Source organism: Malaya genurostris, chromosome 3 (genome assembly GCF_030247185.1).
Source record: "Malaya genurostris strain Urasoe2022 chromosome 3, Malgen_1.1, whole genome shotgun sequence".
NCBI lineage: Eukaryota > Metazoa > Arthropoda > Insecta > Diptera > Culicidae > Malaya > Malaya genurostris.
In genome coordinates this window covers 61,431,638-61,455,063 of record NC_080572.1, presented here as the reverse complement: position 1 = coordinate 61,455,063, position 23,426 = coordinate 61,431,638, and the positions used below count along the sequence as shown (strand labels likewise).

General features: G+C 37.6%; 1 protein-coding gene across 50 annotated transcripts in view; it reads left to right on the top strand.

The window, feature by feature from the left end:
* Positions 1-23,426, top strand: part of LOC131436005 (cell adhesion molecule Dscam2) — a 148,364-nt gene that overhangs the window by 31,644 nt on the left and 93,294 nt on the right. For 22 of the 50 annotated variants that reach the window (XM_058604380.1, XM_058604384.1, XM_058604375.1 and 19 more), the window contains exon 6: positions 3,609-3,732. The exons of 10 other annotated variants lie outside the window; for them this stretch is intronic. In XM_058604380.1, the coding sequence (XP_058460363.1) occupies positions 3,609-3,732 (124 nt within the window). Of the gene's footprint in view, positions 1-3,347; positions 3,472-3,608; positions 3,733-3,891; positions 4,016-9,566; positions 9,691-9,797; positions 9,919-20,674; positions 20,796-23,426 lie in introns of all 50 variants that reach the window. 18 more of the 50 variants (XM_058604404.1, XM_058604371.1, XM_058604397.1 and 15 more) reach the window with 5 other exon arrangements.

The following is a 23,426-nucleotide window of genomic DNA, read 5'->3' as shown; positions in this document are numbered from 1 at the left end:
ATTAACAGAAACGAATTTACTATTGATGTCTTTCGCTCCACTGGAATTCATATGATATGAAGAATATGGAGTCATCGCTCGGCGAAGGCCGGTTATTCGGCAAATATGCCGAGAACTCGACATATTTCCTGTCTATACCTTCCATTAGTCTGTCTAACTTTGACACAAGGACAAAACCCTCAAATGTTCCGTTTACGACTGCCTTTTTTTGGGCTCCTTCAGTCGTTCAGTCATCGGCACGTAATTTCACCTTGACTTGCAAGCTCCAGTTTTAGTGGGCTTTTACGGCATGGAATAGAAAATCAGTGGATCAATTCTTGGTTGAAATGATTCCGCTTGATGCCACATGGCTTTTCTGTTTGGTGGACTGATACCATCGGGACAGGTGCACCGTAGTGTTAGTTTTAGCCTTTTGAGAGGTGACGACATCGCAAAATCGAACCGAAGCGGTGGGACAAAACCGTCCACTTTTTTGTGAGACAAAAATGGCCACTAGACTCGGTCTGAGTAGTAATTTTATTGTTGTTTTTTACAAAAAATTTCTGATTTTATGAATTTCAATACTATTTTCAAATACACCAAAAAAACGTGAACGTTTCTAAAGCATATTCGGTATCGACAGCATAAAAGATGCGTGAAGATACCGAACCATCGAATGAGTTAGACAAATGCTGCGTTTGTTGTGACAAATTACTTAACAATCTGCGCTAAAAACCCCAAACCAAATGCATTTTGTAACTGAAGGTTATAACTTTCATACAGTAAATAACATTCCGAGTAAAAATATTGTTTTCCGTACTATTTTTTGCGCAAGATCAAAAGTGATAATTTTCGCCGCGGTCTTCCCTAATTAAAAATACACCATGATCGCGTGCCGATTTTTACAAACTAAGATGCAAATGAAAGGTTTTGAAATTCTTTAAAAAATTCCCGAAAAATTGATCCCCATCCGACTTCCAATTCTAAACTTTCAAACTGTTAGACAAAATGATGAAAAATCGGTACGCATCGGTACGTGCTAATACGGAAGAAGAAGAAAACGCACCCGCCTAGCACACAGCGTGCTATGTTCAATTTTGTATAGCGTGCAGGGTTGGCACAAATCTATATTATGTTGACATAACTGTTTACAAATTGAAAAGGTGATGGTAGTTTATACCAAAAAAAGTTTTTGATTTTGCTCAAGTTTGAAAAAAAAATCTTGACATAAGTAATATGAGAAAGGCATCATTACACCAATAGGTGGATTGAAACAGATTTTTTGGATATATTCAAATTGTGTAGTAATCACAAATCCATTACGAATCAATCAGAGTCTCCTTTACAAGCCAACATATTCCTGGTTCCTATGTGTCGGTTTAGCCTGTTATGCTTTGTGCAACGATTTGTTCAACTCAAGCGGTTAAAAATTGTTTGGGACTACATTGCTCCTTAATGCCCGATTCAGGGGCTAACTTTTATTTTGTGCTATGGGCGCATAACCATAAATACTAATATATTAAAAATATTGGTCTCCTAATATATGGACTATTATATTAAAAATATTCGTCTCCTAATATATGGTTAGAATCATTTGGTGTTTATTCGGTAAGACTGATCAGTGTACGAGCGCAAATACATCAAAAATCCGCAAACAATGTCGTAAGTGGGTGGAAGTGTGTCTATCAACAGAAGCAATCATTCAGAATCTGTAACAGTGTTCTAATTAATTCCATCCATGCTTCCAATACTCTCTGATCCGTGCACCATTAATCTCGTTCAATCTCGGAATCAATTATTGAAAGCGATTCATTAATCGACACTTCCATCCGCTTGCTAAACTAAGAATCAACCGCAGTGCATTAAAGTATTAATGAAAACAATATTCTTGCACTCATAACTACATAAACGGAACGGATGCATTTGTAACTGACTGAAGTGTGTTCGTTCTATATATCATCAGTAATTAACAGCATACAGAAACGCGTGCTTTGGCTAAACGGTTTGAACGGTTGACATTTTCGCAGAATAACGAACTTACAGGCGTGTCGCTCCGTTTCCTGCGTGTCGTCATCGGTCATATGTCTGTGTCGAGACTAACGATGTCAGCTCTTCATAACACCGTCATAGATAACTGTTTCATTTTGCTTCTGATTTCACATATCTCGGTTGATTTTTCAGAAGGCCGTAAGAGCAAGTGACAGTTTCTCTTTGTTTACTTTCTCTTTCGATTATTGTGATGTGATTATAAGTTTTTTCTTGGATTTCACAGTTTTATTTGAAAGTCGATAGTTCCGGGTATCATTTTATGCAAAGAGTTGAGTAATAAATGTGGAAACCTCTTGGTAATTGATAGAAGAGAAAGTAAACAAAGAGAAACTGTCACTTGCTCTTACGGCCATCTGAAAAATCAACCGAGATATATTATTTTCTAATGCGACTTCAAATGCTTTTTTTATGTACACACAGATCTAATAAAAGACGAATGCGTCGAGCATCTAGTACTACTACTACTACTACTACTGTACGAACCAAAAACATTATTCAAAGTTCTTTGAAGCAGTAAAAAGACGCTTGACTCACATATGGTAGGGTCAGATCGCCATGCGGTCGCTGACAGAATGAGTTATAATGAGTGATTTTTCTGATACATACTGGTCTAGTTTCTCTGATACATACTGGTAAACAGGTTACATTTTTTTTCGTTTCTTGAACTCTCACTAGACTTCTAGCCAATCTCGGCTTACGCAATGTTGACCACTTGTTGTACTTGAAAATTATGGATTGTGTTGTGAAAAGCTGACATCGTAACGGTGCGAGAATATTGTTCTGTTTTTTAATACTTTTGTCCGGTGATTCGTGGAAATTGAAGGAAATCCTATCACAGTTCTTGTTTTCCTTCAATTTCCATTTTTTTCATACAACTAACTATGAAATATACATAAACAAATTGCCTGAATGTTGGGATAGGGTACCCTGTGTTGCGTGTTTTCAAAATTCGAGTTTTGCAAATCGGTATTAAAGTTTGAAATTAATTAAAAAAAACTAGGAATCGCGTGCGGGAACTGTGCCTGATGTTTCAAGTTTTTGTTTCGGAATTTCGTTGAGAATAAAATTGCGGCAAATGTAATATTTTGAGGAGTGGCTAAGTGTGATTTCGGAAAGCTTTGAGTTTTAACTAACCTCATCGTAAGAAATTCGTTTTTCAGGAGAAGGTAACTAACAAGGCTGTTTCATCTCTGCACTCATTTTCTAAATCCCATATTCAACTAGCACCCGTGAGCTTTATGAATGATGCACTCGTTGATCCGAAAATTTACTTATATACCACGACAATCACTGTTTTCAACTGTTTTCGTTTCCTTTAGAACCCCTCGGTAGGGTTGCACCGAAGCGCTCATCGACTTCGAAGATATTTACGACGGAAACAAGACGCAGAAAAGCGATTGCCATGTCCTGTTCTGCTCAGGCTTTCCCGGTACCGGTGTTTAGGTAACGATCGACTTATTAATCCGTAACACCCAATTGCAGGGAACACTATCCCATGGGTCCACAGCGTACTAGTCGTACTGTCTAGCAGATGCTACTAATAACATTTCCGTCTGTCTTATCAACCTTAAAATAATCAGAACCTTTGGCAAGTATTGGACCTAGGTTGACATCCGGTGATAAAAGTCGCAACCTCGAGGTCAGGAATCGGGATAACGTCACACTACTTTGCCCAGCACAATCTTATCCTGTACCGATATACAGGTGAGCGCATCTTAACAGCACATTTCACTTAGCACACTAAGAGCTAATTCAAATCCCACTTGGTACCCTACCTTCAACTCGTTGCTAATTTGTGATCTATGTTTAGCTTGTTCAGCACTTCACTAATCTGTAATTGTTCATGATATTTCGTTTCGAAAGAACCGGTCGCTAGTGTCGCTCCTCGACTCACTTCCGGCGATACTCTTCGGGTTTTGCAAGCAGGATTCTCTGACAACTTCACCTTGCTATGTCCAGCACAGTCCTTCCCCATTCCGGCGTTTAGGTAAGATAATCCTAATGTTAAAAGTTATTCCGATGTAGGGTTATACTTTACATACTCGAGATACCTTTATTACTTAAAACTTTTAACCCTTAATAATTGAAAAGTTTAATCTCGTGTTCAACTAGTGCACTGGAGACCAGTAGTCATAGATGCTAGGTAAATACTCTTACAATTTCACTTTTTACCAGGTGCTATAGTGGTTGAAAAAACTTTTACTAAATTTAAACTAAGAAGAACGCCATGTTTTAAATGGTTCTGTGTTGTTGAAAGGCCAAAGACAAGCATCAACCTGCCTGTGTTCAATTCCCGAATTTTAGGATCCGAAACTGAAAGTTAAACCCTCTGCACACTTCGAAAAAACCCTGTGATTTTACATCTTTATAGATGGACATGAGTAGAGCGTCGCGATTCACACAAATGTACGTGGATGAACATTAAATATTGTGTTTTAAATTCCATGACATAAAATTTACTAAAATAAAATAAATGAATCCTAATAGCGACCGCCGCGACTTGAACCGAGAATCATTGGACCACAACGTACGTCTGGTTATCGACTGAGATACAGAAGCAGACATATGCGGTTATCTTTTAGTCGACTTGATTGTTTTGCCTTTCTCATATCGAAAAGTTATTCAATCACTGTGAAAACCGAGTCCCGGAGAGCCGAGTGTGATATACCATTCGACTCAATTCGTCGAGTACGCAAAATGTCGGTGTATGTGCCAAACCGATTTTCCCAAACTTATGATATAAATGAAAGAACTTGTGGTTCCGTACCAAATTCCTGAATATGATTTAAAAATGACTTTCAGTTCCGGAATTGCAAGGTGATTAATGTACAACTTTATTTTTTTGTGTGTTTTGTCTTCTCTATAGAAAGGTAATAGAATTACAAAAAAAAACCGACTTTTGATCGGAGCTCCGGATACCACCAGTGTTATTTATCATTCGACTCAGCTCGGCGAGATCGAAAAATGTCAGTGTGTGCATCTTTTGAAAGATTTTTCGCTTCGCACAGTTTCCTCGAAGATGGCTGAACCGATTTCAACGAACTTAGGTTCGTTTGGAAGTTACTGTAAGGAGTGTATCGAAAATAAGCTATCCACATACATTTGTGTTGTACGCATTATTTGTGATGATTTTATATGCTCAAATCACAGCATGCTGAGCGTTTGGCTTTCAGCTTTCGTTTGTTTACCTGTTTGTGCGGTTGAAATTCTACGTTTTCCAAATTTCGCGGATTGAAAAGGAAGTGAAAAGTAAGGTTCTGGACACATGGCTAAGTGAGAAGGGTATTACTATGCAAAAATTGGCGAAGCGGTTTGGAATTCATCATGCCAGTGTTTAAACCTTCATTAATAAGTTTGGGGAACACTATTCTTTGGATGAGCTACCAGGAAGAGGCAGAAAACCCGGTTCTTCTAACCCGAAACTGGACCAGAAAGTGGTATCTCTAATCATGAAGAACAAATCAATGTCAATACGTGATTTGGCCAAAAAAGCAGGAACGAGTGTCAGGATGATCCAGCGTATCAAGAGGCAAAATCACCTGAAGACCTACAAGAAGCAGAAAACCTCGAAACAAAATGTAGAACAGAAGAAGCGAGCAGAAGAAGCGCGTCTTTTCCAGTGTCCGGATGCATGCGTTTTGATGGACGATGACACTTATGTGAAGGAGGACTCAAAAACTCTTCCAGGTCCACAATACTTTACTGTCGTCGTTGGGGAGGATGTGAGCGATGCGGACAGGTCGATTCAAGTGGAGAAATTCGATCGAAAGGTACTGGTATGGCAAGCAATATGTTCCTGGGGTTTGAAGTCAACAATTTTTTACACTACCGGAACTACAAATGCAAAAATCTATCGATCTGAGTGTCTCCAGAAGAGATTACTGCCTTTATATAAGAAGCATAGTAGACCTCCAATGTTTTGGCTGGATTTAGCGTCGGCTCACTATGCCAAAACCACTCTCAATTAGCTTGCGGAAAAGGGTATAAATTTCGATGAGAAAAATATAAATCCACCAAATTGCCCTCAGTTTCGACCCATCTAACGTTACTGGGCAATCGTGAAGAGGGTCTGCAAGAAGACTGGTTAGGCAGCAGCGAACATGCAGGAGTTCAAAAAAAATTTGGACTCAAGCGCTGAAAAAGTGCGATACAACACTTGTCTGGAACTTGATGAAGAGCGTTCGATCATAAGTTCGAAAATTCGTGAAGGAATAAATTTTATCCGGTTTTCATTATGCTCAAGTTTAACCTCGTACAATAAAGGGCAAATTTTGAGTTTGAATAAAATATCATTTTTTATCATAATTTGAAAGAAAAATTTGTGGATAGCTTATTTTCAATACACTCCTTAATCGATCGTTGTAAATCATGTTTGAAGATCGCTTGACTGTCACTTCAGGTTCCGGGGATATAATGGTATAAGTGACGTAACCGTCAAAACTCGAAAGTAACCTATCATGAGCTAACCAAAACAATCGGAATAAATTTGTGTTAAAAATCAACCGAAATTCGTGTCAGAAATTATCCTAACGAAAAAACTAAGTTTCAATTAGACTGTTTGAGTGACAAGAGAAATGCATTATCGTAGAGGTTTTTTTCAGAAAGTACCATGTAAAAAACGATTTTTTTAGGAATTGGTTTAAAAATTCCTATACTTGATAAATATTGCCTCCGGATTTCAGTTGCAATGGAACTAATTTCGGTTTCCGCAAGTTCGGATATAAATGAAGGGTCTTGTGGTTTCTTATAAAATTCCTGAATATTATTTAAAAAGGACTTCCGAATCCGGAATAACGGAGAAATATTTGAAAAAAACTTTAAAAAATGAGCTCTAAATTTTCTCAGAGATTCCTGAACAGATTTTCACAAACTTAGATTCAAATGAATGGTCGTGATATCCCATACAAAATGTATTGGAAGTACGGAATGGTTAATTTTTCAAGAAAGATTTTTTTATAGAACAACAATTTCGGCAAAATTGGTTTGAAAATTTCTTTAATTTGTGAATCTTGCTATCAGATGACCAAATAATCTCGATTTAGTTACATCGTTTCCAGATTTGGAAGTACCGGAAATAGGGATCCAAAACTGTAAAATGCAAGTCACTTCGTTTTATCATAGTCCGATTTCCACAAACCTAGTTTTGATTGACAGGTCTTACAGTACTATAAACATATTCCAACTTTTATCAGGATCCTACTTCCGGTTCCGGAATTATAGGGTAATGAATCCTTAAACTTTCAAACCGTTATTTAGACTAAATTTCTGTTTGAGCTGTTAGTAGAATATTTTCACTAATAGTACTGTTGTTGTACCGTTGAATTCCACTATATCACGTCATTACACTCTCACAAAGTCATTATTTTCACAGTCACTATTTTTCCGAAAGTGTATCAAACGTTATAATACAGATACGTATTTCGGAATGCAATAAACTTATAAAACCGATACACTGAAGAAGGATGCAAATAGTGTTCCGAAATACGTATCTGTATTATAACGTTTGATACACTTTCGGAAAAATAGTGACTTTGTGAGAGTGTAATGACGTGATATAGTGGAATTCAACGGTACAACAACACTACTATTAGCGTTATTTAGAGCGAAGGTGCAAAAAACGGACACAATCTACTAAATTCAATTATGAATCTTGTCGGTTGCTGCCCATTAGAACTTTGTTATACCAGTATTCCAGATTATGGTTCCGAAACTACCGGAAATAGTTGTTTGCTGCCGTTGTCTTTCGGCGTAGGTGTCAGCAGACCATGTCTGCTTGAAGCGAAATCAATCTTCAGTTCAATAACGCTATCGCACGGCATTACATTCAACATATCATGCCAATTGTATGGGTGCGCAGTGCTGCTATTTGACATTTCTCTCCCCTACTTCTATGTATGAGATTCGATGCGGACTCGCCTGAGGGCACCATGCTCGCAAAAAAGGATGTTGCCAATGATTTGCTCGGGAAATGTGAGAGCTGGATATCTTGTTAATATGTTGTCTTTGGTGTCAGCTTGTCCAGTTTAGCACAGGGCTTACCGTAGTGAATAGTGTTTTGTCAATATTGATATGCTACCATCTGATTGTCGTAGGTGACTAGCGATTTACACGGAATTCTTGGTCACTGACTGGATGTCACATGAGAAGGTATAGTCTTCTTTCAGCGCATACATTATAAACGTTCGTCTTTGAGAAAACCAGGAAAAAAATCATCCACATTTCCTTTTCGATGGAGATTCTCGCCGTACCGGGTTATATTATTTCGAATAAATTGATCGCTAACGACTGAGGACGGCGCGCTGATACGGCACCGTCTGTTATATAAACTAATATGTTGTACTTGATGTGCACGTTGCACGTTGCTATTGTCTTTAGAGAATTGAATTGTTTCCAAATCCCTGTAGAACTTGTTGGAAACAGCATTATTTGTCTTGTTGTATTGAAGATCTTGTCTTGTTTATGATCAAGATGCGTTTGCTCCTCAGGCAAACCTTCTAGTTCTCGTATCGAATGTCGAATTCCACACTTCCTCAAACAACCAATTGATTTCTTTCGTGCTAAATGCTGTACTTGGTTTCTGCCATCTCAACGTAAGCGGTTAAGCTTGATTGTCCTCGGATGTAGAAGTCTTCTTGTCCAATTTCTCATATGGTGTACCGTAGTGAACATCCTTCTCAGGCAATATTGACATTTACCCATCTGGTTGTCGTAGGTGACCACCGATTTACACAGAATCCTTCTATACTGATAAAAAGATACATACATTCATGCCCGGGTTGACGGTTCAAAGCATAGGGTGCTGGTCTTACAAACCCGGTTGTCGTATGTTCGAGTCCCGACCCGAAGTAACGTAGTACTAGCCATGCAATGATTCTGTACGCTAAAAATCACCTGCGAAGTCTGTTGAAACAGGAAAGTCAAACTCCACAAAAGAAATGTAATGTCAGGACTTTGCTTTGTTTGTAAAACAATTCTTCCACACTTCCTTATCGATGGAAAGTTTTTCTCCATAATGCGAACTGGGTTATTAGAAGTTCGCTAGCGAAAGATAGCACTGAATGAACACAACATTACTAGTTTTGTTCAAATGAGGCAAACTTACTAGTCTTGGATCGAAATGCCTTTGTTTCTTAAGCAAAGCAATTTTATTAAATAAGTTTATTTTGAACGTGAACTTGGTATATTTCTGTATAAAAACTGATATTTAAATGATCGTTATCAATACGTTGCAAAAAATGTGATCAGAAGAATTACAAAATTTTTCCGGGCCCATTTAAATTCTCAACTTTCTTGTTCTCAGACAGACAGACAAATGATCAAATGCTCTCTAATTAATCGTATATATTTTATTAACTATGTAGTCTTTCATCATAATAGAATATTTTTGAAATAGAAAATGTTTTTTTTTACTTTTTACATTATTCGGCATTGTCGTCAAACTGCAATATACACGTCTTGCAACAGTCCTTCTAGGGTATATTCCCAACATTCTGATGTTGATTTTAACGCCATTCTCATTTTGAACTTTTACTATCCAGAACCAGTGGGCAGCGTCGCACCCAGGTTAACTTCCGGAGACGAAAGTCGAAAGCTGTTAGTTCAATCTCACGATAACGTCACAATGCTGTGTCCAGCGCAATCATTTCCTGTTCCGGTGTTCAGGTACTGTTAAGACTATCCCAACATTCTCGTTTGTTTCACATTGAAAAAAAAATCATACATTAGTTTGCGATACCAGTAGATTACCTACAGGATTTTGTTGTTTCTAGAACCAATCTCAAGCACACCACCGAAGACTCCTTCGTTAACCCAGAAACCCATTTTTGTCGATCCAAGTACCGAACTCGCACTACTATGTTTGGCACAGGGTTTCCCAGCACCGAACTTCAGGTGAGATTAATCCCAAGTTCTACATATACAACATTCAGACAGTTTGTAGACGTCAGGTCAAGATCGGAAGTGGCAGGTTCCTTTCTTCAAACTTTCAGAACCAATCGGGGCTAAACCGCCAGTTCTTTCAATCGATAGCAAAAAGATTTGGCTGGAACGACGACTCGCTACCAGCGTAGTGCTCTTTTGTCCGGCACAATCGTATCCGGTGGCTTCCTTCAGGTAAATTCGACTGGTAACATGGGGTACTCTAGCGCAACGTTCCAGCAGACGGATAGAAGTTTGTGTGTGTGTTCAGGTTTTCTAATTAATTCATTGTTGTTTGGGTTATTTTGTTCTCCAGAGCCGATCGGCAGTAAATCACCTTCTTTCGCTAGCGAAGCTGTCACGATGGGAGTTAGGACACTACTCAATAGCAGTACCGCCCTAACGTGTCAAGCACAAGCTTTCCCAGTGCCTATATTCAGGTATGATTGAAATTACAATTGTTGGTTAATAAATCTGAAAATTTTCGTTTGGACAAATATAGCATTATGGATTGGAAGAACATTTTCCACGTACTCTATCTTGACTCGATTCCTAAACTCAAGTATGGAGTCAGAAAGTCTGACGCGAAAATGGCTAGAAGCTTTCTGTTTGACACAAATAATTGACGTGAATATGGATTAAACTCTTATAATTCCGAATAGATGATTGATTGTGTAAATTGAGCAAGCTTTCACTTCTTTGCATTCATTTCGCTTCACCTATACTAAGGTACGGCTTATGCACAACAAACATATTTGAATATATTCTTTGGGATCGTTTAATTGATCCCTTAACAGGCCGATTTTCAACCACCTTCATTAATGATTATCAAAGTTACGTATATTCTCCTCATATGAAGCTTCTGCTTCTACAAATACCGATGAAAATTCGATGAGAATACGATGCAAACAGTGCAACTTTTCGCTGATGTAATAAAATTACCCTTCCGGAACACTGTATTCTATGCGAAATAAAATAATACTAACTCTAGCTAAATGAAAGAGCTCTTTTTAAATATTCGCGTTATTACACGGTTACATCCATTGACAAGGAGCCAACGAGATGAAATTTATAGCAAACAAAATTATCCACTTATTTCAATTTTTAAATATCAAATCAAAGATGGCTTTTATCGTATCAAAGAACGTTCACTGGCAACTCTTCAACGGTTGAATCAGTACCATCAAAGAGAGCTGGATATCATCGCAACAACAAAAACCCGGCGTGGATCATTTAACATAGAATCGACACCAGTGCGAGAGCGAATTTCTCTCGATGACATTTCTGAGAATCAAAGATTAGCACGCTGCTGTAGGGATCTTCTCTAAAGCAACAAACGGTCGCTTATTCTCGTTTCGCGATCCGATTCTATACATGCAGTTGATAATTGCGAACGAATCATTTTACTACTGCCGCTTATTCTAACTATATGCATATAATCTTTGTATAAGTTGTGTCTATGAAAATGTATGTGAATGCTCCACACAAGGGTTTTGAAATATTGCAACCTAGTATGAGAATCATCAAGTTGAATCATCGACTCGATTTTCTGCGATAATTGTCAACTTGCGATTCTCTCTTGGGAAATTCTACACAGCAACGATCATTATCAGACTGTACATTTTTTTAAGGGCCGTGAAATACTCAGAGTATGAAGTGAAGCGAAGAAATGTAGAAAAATTTTCTCGCGGTTCATGCATTGAGAGACTCGAGTTCTTGTAGCATCTTCTACCGGTTTGAAAATGTTGTATACAATATAGATAGCAATATAGCAGCTTCTGTCAAATTTTCGGCAATCACCAACAATTTATTGATCCTCAAAAGGATCGAATTGTTGATTTGTTTTAACAAGAAGTTAAACTTCATCACGGCTGCTAATAAGATGTGAGGTGCTGAATCCCATGGTAATTAATAATTTCGAACGACTAGTCGAGCTTCGATCTCAAACAAAATTCATGACAGTATATTTTAACCATATGTCACAGGAAATCAACCCTTCAAGATATATTCCTATCCGTGTCAGCCTCCTAAATGTCCCTGACTCAACTTTATTTTTCGATACATCCATGCAGCGCGAAGTGCGTGGAATCCCCGATCATCTACGTTCGACGGAAATCCCAAAAATATTTTCAAGTAAGTTCAGGCATATTGACTCTGAGAAAATGTTTTACACGGACGGATCGCGAATTGAAGAAGCGACAGGGTTTGGTATGTTCAACAATAATGTTTCGGCCTCATTTAGGCTTCAAGAACCTGCATCTGTTTATATAGCAGAGCTAGCAGCAGTTCATTATAGTTTGAGTGTAATCGTCACATTAATTCCAAACCATTATTTCCTCTTCACAGATAGTCTGAGTGCAATTGAAGCCATTCGCTCAAACATGACTGGCAAGACTGAACCGTTTTTCCTGGGCAAAATAAAACAGTGCCTGAACGACATATTGAACAATAATTATCTAATCACTATAGTCTGGGTCCCGGCTCATTGCTCCATTCCTGGCAATGAAAGAGCCGATATTTTAGCCAAACGTGGTGCTATTGAGGGTGAAATTTATGAGAGACCAATTGCTTTCAACGAATTCTATAGCTCGTCTCGCCAAAGAACACTTGCCAGCTGGCAAGCTTCTTGGGATAAAGATGATCTGGGTCGGTGGATGCACTCAATTATTCCGAAAATATCGACAAAGGCATGGTTCAGGGGACTGGATGTGAGTAGAGATTTCATTCGTGTGATGTCCAGACTCATGTCCAATCACTACACGTTAGATGCACATCTCCTTCGAATTGGGCTCTCCGAGACTAATCATTGTGCTTGTGGCGAAGGTTATCGAGATATTGATCATGTCGTTTGGACATGCGTGGAGTATCGTGATGTCAGATCTCAACTAATAAATTCTTTGCGTACCCAAGGTAGACTATCCAATATCCCAGTTCGAGACATTCTTGCTTGTCGTGACCTTTCATACATGAAACTTATTTATCATTTCATAAAGAAAACTGGAGTTTCAATTTAATAAAGGCCCCTTTCAAGACTTAGTTCTGATCCCAGCTGCGTCCATGAGTTCAACCAATAGCTAAATTAGAATAAAAATAATGTAATGATACAAACAAACTCGAAACAGTTTATGAAATTATTAACAAAATGTCTGAAAATAACAGCTTATTTTATAATTTATAGAAGTTAATCGTTTGGTTCAAATAATATTTCCGAGTAGATTTCATAATTAAAAACGAGTTACCTAAGATGATATTTAAGTAATAAGAGAATATGTTTTAATAAATGCAAAACGTTGTGACTATGTTAGAATTAAATTAGGATAAGAATATTATGTAAAAGTGATGCTACGGCGAAGAAAAACTTATGTAAACTGCCTTAAGAAATAAACGTATTTATGAAAAAAAAAAGAAGTTAAACAAAAATATCGCCTATTCAACAGAGCAGTTATTCGTCAAACATGTTTTGCCTTTCTCATATAGAAAGGCTATGCAATTGCTGTAAAAACCGACATTACAACCGAGACCCGGAGAGCCGAGTGTCATATACCATTCGACTCAGTTCGTCGAGACAACAAAATGTCTGTGTGTGTGTGTGTGTGTATGTGACAAATAATATCACTCGATTTTCTCAGAGATGGTTGAACCGATTTTCACAAACTTAGATTCAATTGAAAGGTCTTGAGGTCCCATACAAAGTTCCTGAGTTTCATTCGGAGCCGACTTCCGGTTCCGGAATTACAGGGTGATATGCACAAAAAAGGAGAAAAATAGTCACACACGTTTCTCAAAGATGACTAAACCGATGTTCACAAACTTAGATTTCAATGAAAGGTCTTATGGCCTCATACAATTTTCTTTAATTTCATTTGGATCCAACTTCTGGTTCCGGAATTACAAGGAAATATGTGCAAACTTATTAAAAAATGCGCAATCAGTTTTCTTGGAAATTTCTCAACCGATTTTCACAAACCTAAAAGCAAATAAAAGGTCTTGAAATTCTTTAAAAAGACCCTGAAAAGTTGATCCAGATCCGACTTTCGGTTCCGGTATTATAGAACGATTAGTGAAAATAGCGATCTATTCTTGTTAATTAGTGAATATATAAGATTACTTTGGGACTACTCCGGTTTCCGCTTCCAAGAGCATCGATAGTTGTGGAGAAAATCTCAAAAAAACGGAACTTACTTCGATTTCTCAGCAACGGTTAACCTGATTTTCACGAAGCATGGTTCAAATTAAAGCTCTCATTGTCTTTGAATATACTGTGCCATTTCATCCTGATCCTATTTCCGGTTTCGAAATTATAAAGCGATGAGTGTCCAAACATTCAAATCGTCATTCAAAATGACAATGCAAAACTAGTACGCGACGGTACGCTCCGTTCGCAGCGTTTTTTGTTCAAATTCGTATAGCGTGCCACATTAAAATTTATATTTTTCAGGTGAAAAAATGAAAATTTCTAATTCTTGTATTCAATTTGTACCTACTTGTTAGTATTATTACAAGATCATAATAACGATGCTTTTCTATAAAAGTACATTTATTGCCTTTCTTATAGAGAAAGTTTATGCAATCTCTTGAAAAATTGACTAGTGAAAATTGGCCAAGAGGGCTAAGTATTCTATATCATTCGACACAGCTCATCAAGCTGAGTAATGTATGTGTCTGTGTGTGAGTATGTGTCAAATAATGTCTTTCATAAAATAAAATATCTCATAGTCCCATAGGTTGCTATTGAATTTCACACCGTCATTTAGAGCGACGATGCAAAAAAAGGTAAAATTGTTCTAGATTTGGCTTAAAACTGATTCTATTTGTAGGCTATATTAGTTACTTACTAAACGATCCGATATCGGCTATACTGGTTCCAAGTTCTCGGTTTCAAAAAGACCGGAAATAATGGCCAAAAAGTTCAAAATGAGACTTACACAATTTTCTCAGAGATGATTTCATCGATTATAGTCTCATAGATTGCTGTTTAATTTCATCCGAATCCGACTTCCGGTTCCAGAACTATAAGGTAGTGTGTTTAATCATTTAGTGCCACGATGCAAAATAATGAAATATTTCTATTAACTTGACATAACTGTTTACAAATTGAAAAGGTTATGTTAGTTTATTCCCAAAGAAAGTTTCTTATTTTATTCAATATTGAAAACAAAATTTCTCCACAGAATATTCTAGTGATATATTTGAAAATATAAGTAATATGAGAAAGGCATCATTACACCACTAGGTGGATTAAAAAAGGTTTTTTGATTAGCATCACTCTTCTCACGCAAATAGGCAACATTTGCGTTGCGCTGCCAAGCGCTTGGTTGGCTGCCGACTATGTGACATAAACACTGAAGCATACTTTTGTGAACTACTCGATTTAATTGGTGTCGAAAATGAGCCAAAATTAGTGTCAAAAATTATTCAACAAAAAAATAAAAAATATTTTCATAAGACTGTTTTGAAGAAAGAGAAAGACATTATCACACCACTAGGTGGATTGAGGAGGGTTTTTTCTCAGTTCTTTTACTTATGTTTACAGAATTTTGTGCACGTAAAATCAACAATTAACTTGTATGGCAACTTTCATTGAAGTATTCATGATGCAACATTGTTGTTCCAATGTTTGACTACAAAATGCTAGAATTTTCCGCTCAAACCTGAACTTCATCTCTCACCATAAATCATCCCACTATTGCCTCTGATGAACTATGTATCCTTTGAAATGGACAAACTCAATTTAGGTATTCTATGAAAACTGTAGGAAAAATACACGCCCGAGAGCAACCCTATCCCAATTTCACTTTTTCCAATAGATGTGTGTAATCATAACAATCGTATTTCCAGAGCCTATCGGAAGCAAAGCTCCTTCCTTTTCCTCGGAAGCCATAGCCGTTCTAAGGATTGCTTTGAATGCAACAATTGCGTTGACTTGTCAAGCGCAGGCATATCCGGTGCCGATCTTTAGGTAGGCGATTCAATTATTCTTTCAACATCACACGTATTAATGCTAACAGACTCTCGTAAAGTTTATTCTATTGCGTTGAATTTTAAGGTAATTGAAGACATTCATCGGTTCAAAGTAGTTCAAAGTTCAAGTTCAAATATAAGATCACATTGTGTTTGTTTTGATGATACACAGTTTGAAAAAAATCTTGTGATTTTACATCTCAAGATTCAAGATGCACATAACTGGAGCGTCGTATTTCACACAAATTTATATTCAAGAACATGTAAAATTGTGTGATTTGAAAACTACATGACTTGAGCTCGAATGAAATAAAAAACAAAAGATCGATAACAACAGTGGGACTTGAACCGAGAAACATTAGTAACAAAGCACATCGATTTATCGACTGAACCACAGAAGCACATGATACATATAAATCCACTCTTAAAATTGGAGGTAAAGGTAAAAATCGATCTCTTCCATTCAACACATAGAACTTTTTTCTGCAACCTCTCATAGTCCTTTCGAAAATATGAAACTATTTAAACTAAATTGCTGATTACTTACGATTCGAACTTTTTTTTTAAATGATATGTACCCACGTTTCCAAAGAAATAAAGATTTTAAAGACCTAGGACTAGATACATAAAGATCGTCAGTTAGATGCCTATTTATTTGTGGGTCCATTTTGTGGTGTGATAATCCCTTTGAAACAATTATACGATTATTTCCTCGAAAAAAAGTGCACATGTCTAAGGCTTTGAAAATCGATTCAGTCATTCCCGAGAAATTTAGACGCATCGAAAAGCAGTGCGACTTGTCGCTTATGTCACCTATAAGATCACACCTCCGAAGAGAAAAAAACTAAAATTCTACTAAAGGGTGATTTATTTATTTATTTATTTATTTATTTATTTATTTGGCCTATAACCACTAGGGTCATTCAGCCCTGAGGGAACGGGAGGAAAACGATGTGTACATTTCAAGTTCTTAGAGAATAGGCAAAAATAAAAAAAAAATTCACGTTCCGGGTGAGAGTTGATTCGGTCCATGGTTACGGGTTACGATGAGTCATCTTGTTCTTCGTTGTTTGGTTCAGTTGTTTACTGATTTTCACTGTTCTACAGGGCGTCAAGTATCTTGGCGTCTCGCAGGAACCGTAATAGCACCTCCTCTCGGCCGGGATCATTTGAGAGGATGTCCCGAATGGAGGACGGAAAGTCGTACTGGTGGCGGAGTGCTTCAAATTCCCGACAATTGACTAAGAGGTGTTCTACATTGAGTCTGGTGTTGCAACTGGCACATGTTGGTGGGTCTACTTGAGTGATGGTGTGAGCATGTGTAATTTTCGTATGTCCTACTCTGAGGCGAGATAGTGCTTTTTGTTCGACTCTGCTTCCTCGGTCGTTCCATTTTTCCAGAGTTCTTTTAATCTTTTGAAGGTGACCTTGAGTTCCTAACCAGTAGGAGTTGAAGTGGTCACGTATATTGTTTTGGAAATCCTTACATATGTCGGTTGAAGGGATCTCTCGGTTTCTCATAAGTCGGGAGCGTCGACCGAGTGATGCGAGCCGGTCAGCATCCTCGTTTCCAGGGATTCCGCGGTGGGCCGGGACCCAGCATAATGTTAATAGTAAGTCACATGATTCTTCGATTTTTTGAATGCTTGGGTGCATAGTAAAGGGTGATTTTTTTTTTGCTGGTATCGTTTTGGCAACACTGTTTTTGACAGATCGCGCGTGAATCATGTCTTGTGTCATTGTCAAACTTGTTCAATTTGGTATATAATTTAAGCATGAATGGGCGCTGGTAAAGTTGGAGGAAGATCCACGTTTTTATTGAAAAATTGTGTTCAGCGACGAAACTCACTTCTGGTTAAATGGATACGTCAACAAACAAAATTGCATTGCAAGGGCTACCAATGTATCCCAAAAAAGTTACTGTTTGATGTGAATTATGGGCCGGCGGCATAATTCGTGAAATACCCGCCGATATGTCTAAAGCGGAGCCGCGGCCAAAATTTGCATGAAATTATCTTCAAACATTAAATTATATTGATCGATTTCAATAAAGAGTTTATCAATTTTCTCAAATATTTTTTGTTATTTTTTGAAAATCAAATCCTATCCCTCTTATAAAATCACTCTTTATTATATCTTCGGAACCAGAAGTGTCACTTCATTTTCAAATTTGATCAATGACCCAATAGTGGCTTTTAAATTTTTAATCTAAGCTTGTTGAAATCGGTTTAGCTATCTCTGAGGAAATCGAACGAAAAGTATGTTATGTTGGTAACGTCACTTAAACCATTTTATCATTCAAGAACCATAAGTCACAGCCACTTACACTTCGAACTTGATCAGTGACTCTATAGTAGCTTTCAAACGAGCTTAAGCTAAGATTCAAATTAGCCATCTTCAAGAAACTTGAGCGGCGAAAAAAAAGTGGATTTTGGTGGTTACGTCATTTAAACCATTATATCTCCGGAACGATACATTTTTACGATATCATCGAGCTGAGTCGAACAGTATATAAAACTATGAGTCTCCGTGACAAATTCTTTCAGTGTCTATTGTCAGTGTTTGGTATCCCATCACAAAATGAACTCGTGCTGACTAGAATCGCTTACCGAGCCTCCTATATTTTGCTCCAAACTTCCTTCTTATTTGAATGCCTTCTTGACGACTTTGCCAAAACCAGCCCAGTCCAGATGATCCTTTCGAAATTTGATTCGGACTTAAAAGTGCTTCCAAGGGAGCATCGTATCTTTCCGGGGTTCTCACCTTCTTTTTCGCACCCATCATCAAATTTTGTACAATCCAATCTATTTTGTTATCATTTTTTTATTGTTCGCGTATATTTGTCTTAAGGTACTTCTTCAATTGGGTGTAGCTCCGATGAATTTGGTGGGATCATATCTAAAACAAAAATGAGTCCATTGGCGGTAGGTTGCTACATCAGACCTAAAAAGAGTTTTCGTGTTTCCTTATGAATAGTAAGATACGCTTCTTAAGGCACTCTTCCATGCAAATCGCACCGTTGATTATTCCGGAAGTGATGAGAAAAGCGCTCGTTTCACTACAACCGCCAATCTCCTGCCATATCGGAAGTTTCTTTGTTGATTTCCATAATTCTTCTTGAACTTCCTCCGGAACATCAAGCTAAGACTTGACAACTAAATATACTGGCCCTGAAAATTGACAGAAGTTTCGTCATCCATCATGGTGCAACACGATTTGAAGAGCAACTAGACATGACCGGAACTTCAGTATGATTAACTATGGAGGTTGACAGATGTTAACAATACACTTTCAATCATATTTACCTCATAAGGTAAAAAAATAGATTTTCGGTATGCCATTTTTATCAAATGCACCGTTTACCCAAACCCTTTCCATATTTCATTTACCTCTTGATAAAAAGCCATGGCAAGGTTCAAATTTCCAAATAACCTTTCCATGTTTAAGAATAGCGTTGGGTTCTTATTCGATTAAAATCCATATTTTGGCACGGAAAATATATGGAACTTTATTAAGTCAACGATAGTCTAAAATAATTCGTGAAAATCATCTGGTGATTGTTTCTGTTTGATCGAACTTCAAATTAAATATATATACGGCCTAGTCATCAAGTCTCATAACCGAGTCTACTAAAAGGTATCTAGATTTTGAATGGGGACCTAAAAATGCCAACATTTTATGTTGGAATCATTGTTTATCATTTACTTGCAATTGATGATAATATCGCACTATAAAACGTGTGATCTGTTTTGTGCTAAGGAATTTTAGAATTTGCGTGCGATTTGAGATTAACACTGGAGACATTGGAGTCAATCGGTGTTAATTGGTATGCCATTTTTATCAGTAAATTTGCTCGAACTTGCTGGTCCTGTTTATTTTCTTCAAGTTTTCATTTTCGTGTATCTTTCATTAGGTACTCATTAAAAGTTAAACTAAAATTATGGCGACTATATGTCAATCCGAACAAAGAGAAATAAATTAAGTTTTTAGATCTTCTAGAGTACTTGGTAACAAGTAACTGAATTAAACTAAGTTTTTAGATATTTGCTTACGATATAATGGCACAAGAGTTAGAATAAAGATGTAACCAATCGAATTCAGAATCTACATCCCACAGCCTACGTAGTTTATGTACAACCCCTTCCAGTGTGGCAGCGCATGCGGAACCATCTGTCATATTAATGCAGATGCTCGACGCTAGGTGCTACATGAATTTAATACAAATTCGCCGTTAGTGTGCTTATGGGTAGTTGTCATTTGCAAGGAATCTTATAGTTTTGTTCGACACTGTACTTCAATCTGCAAGAGAAAAAAGTACAGATACTTCTTAAGATTCTGAAATCGATCATTATTCCTTATGCATGAAGTGTCTGTTTACAAACCCTCTATGGTACAAAATAATTTAGAAATTCTTTCTGATTAAACTAGGTTCGGGTTGGTAGTTCAATGCATAGGGCGCTGGTCTTACAAGCCAGTTGTCGTATGTTCGAGCCCCGACCTGGAAGAATTCTTAGTGTAGTAGCATCGTAGTACTAGCCATATGCAATGATTCTGTATACTAAGAATCGGCTGCGAAGTCTTTTGAAACAGAAAGGCCAAATTCCACAAAAGGAATGCAATGCCAAGACTTTGCTTTGTTTATGAATAAACTTTCGTTCTGTTGAAGATATTGCAACATCAACGAATCTTTACTACCCTAAATCAACATACAGGCAAGCCTTACAGCATCGCCATTAAACTTACGAGTTTTCGGATGTTCACGTTTCAGAACCTATCGGCAGCAAGGCACCTTCTTTCTCTACTACAGTAATTACAATCATGGTTGCAGCACAAAACAGTAACATGGCTTTACTTTGTCAAGCACAAGGATATCCAACGCCTGTTTTCAGGTATGATTATTCTAAACGAATTAAATCCGCGTCCGTGTCGAAATACTAGAAGAAGTCCAAATGCCAACGTTCAGGTTATTTATTTCGAATATCTATTTGATAACATTTCCACGCACGTGTGTAATGTTTAACACTTCTCCTAGAACCAATCGGTAGTAAATCGCCTTCATTTTCCTCGGACTCGATGGCGTTTGTTCGAAGTGGAATAAATGGAACTCTAGCGCTCCTATGTCCAGCTCAGGCTTTCCCCGTTCCAATATTCAAGTAAGTAAACATCGAAACATACGCATCGTACCCTGTCTCACATTCAGGTCGGTTATCGATGGAAAAAAAAATCTGACAGCCAGGTTTATTTTTTCTCACTCGAAACTTTAAATCAACAACAGAACCTATTGGTAGCAAAGCTCCGTCGTTTGGGTCAAACATTATGACCTATCTGGATACAGCGGTAAATTCAAGTATTGCTTTGCTTTGTCAGGCTCAGGCGTATCCGGTTCCGGTGTTCAAGTAAGTTGAAAAGAAAAATACAATGTAGCTTGAGCACATAAACTAGACAGGCTATTCAAAAAAAAAAAAACGGCTGTCTCATAACTTTCAGAAGTTTCCTTAAGCGCTCAACATTAAATAGCTAACGGTGATTACCCGATTCCCAACCGTTCAGGCACAGTAGATTCACCTTGTATTCGCAATTCCATCTAAATTATTGACCTGCTTCCACAGAACCTATCGGCAGTAAGGCTCCGTCTTTTGCAACGAATTCAATGAACTACGTAGACACTGGAATAAACAGTAGTGTTGCGTTGCTCTGCCAGGCGCAGGCATATCCAGTCGCTATATTCAGGTATTTAAATAGTTTAGATGTTCGCTACCATCGACAGGGTACTCTTTAGAATCCCAGCATTCAACACTGCTTGTTGTGTTCGTTGGAGGTTTTTTAAATTACTCAAAATGATATCCTTACATTTAGAACCCATTGGATCGAAAGCACCAGCTTTCAACAACGACGCGACACAGTTTGCCGCTGTTTGTAATCAGGCGTCACATGTCACACTACTTTGCAACGCTCAAGCTTTTCCAGTTCCAATCTACAGGTACTTTCTGGTTGTTTCACAGATTGGAAAACATTCATTCTCAATTTAAAGTACACACTTTTGGTTAATTACCTTCGAAGTGTGATGCGATTTATTTTTTTAAAATTCGTTTAACTAACACGGTTCGAGTTCCGTATGACTAAACTAAATCTGATTTTTGTTCTGTTGGATCTCTTCTTATTTGCGGGAAAGAGAACGTCTTATTACAATCGAACGAGGGAATATTGACACGAAAGGCTATTGGTTCAATAGTCACTCTTCCGTCCATGGATCGTCGTCGCTGTTGTTGTTATTGTTGTTGATGAAAGGATTTTTGTGCTTTTCTTTTATAAAGGGTGATTTTTTGCTGGTATCTTTTTGGCAACACTGTTATTGACAGATCACGCGGGAATCGTGTCTTGTGTCATTGTCAAACTTGTTCAGTTTGGTCTATCATTTAATCATGAATCGTCGTTTGGTGTAAAATTTAAAAATGTATGGGCGCTGGTAAAGTTGGAGGAAGATCCACTTTTTTATCGAAAAATTATGAAGCTCATTTCTGGTTGGATGGATACATCAACAAACAAAATCGCCGCATCTGGAGTGAATACCAGCCAGAAGCATTGCAAGAGCTACCAATGCATTCCAAAAAAGTCACTGTTTGGTGTGGATTATGGGCCGGCGGAGCCGCGGCCAACATTTGCATGAAATCATCTTCAAACATTAAATTATATTGGTCGTTCTATCGATTCCAATGAAGATTTCATCATTTTTTCAATTTTTTTGTGTTTTTGCCTTTCTCATATAGAAAGGTTATGCAATCACTGTGAAAGCCGACTTTTGAACCGATGCCCATTCATATACCATTCGACTCAGTATGTCGAGTACGCAAAATGTGTGTGTGTGTGTGTGTGTGTGTGTGTGTGTGTGTGTGTGTGTGTGTGTGTGTGTGTGTGTGTGTGTGTGTGTGTGTGTGTGTGTGTGTGTGTGTGTGTGTGTGTGTGTGTGTGTGTGTGTGTGTGTGTGTATGTGTGTGTGTTTGTGTGTGTGTGTGTATGTGTGTATGTAACGTTTTTTTTGCACTAACTTTTCTCGGAGATGGCTGAACCGATTTTCACACCGAGATTTAAATGAAAGGTCTTGAGGTCCCATACAAAACTCCAGAATATTATTTGGATCCGACTTCCGGTTCGGGAGTTATAGGGTAAAATGTGCAAAAAAAAAAGAAAATATGTGTTCTAACTTTTCTCATACATGGCGCGACCGATTTTCACAAACTTAGGTTCAAATGAAAGGTCCTGTGGTCCCATACGTAATTACTGAATTTCATCCGGATCCGACTTCCGGATCTGGAAATATAGGGTGAAAAATTGTATACCATCACTGAAAATGGGGAAAAACCTTAAAAAGTTTTCTAAATCGACCTCAAATCTTTTCCAATTGATAGTTTTTATCAGTAGACGATCAAACAAACCGATTTCGGTTATTCTTTTAAGAATCGAAGAAAATTATTTTGAAGAATACCACAGTATTATATATGATAGTATGATTGATATGAGAA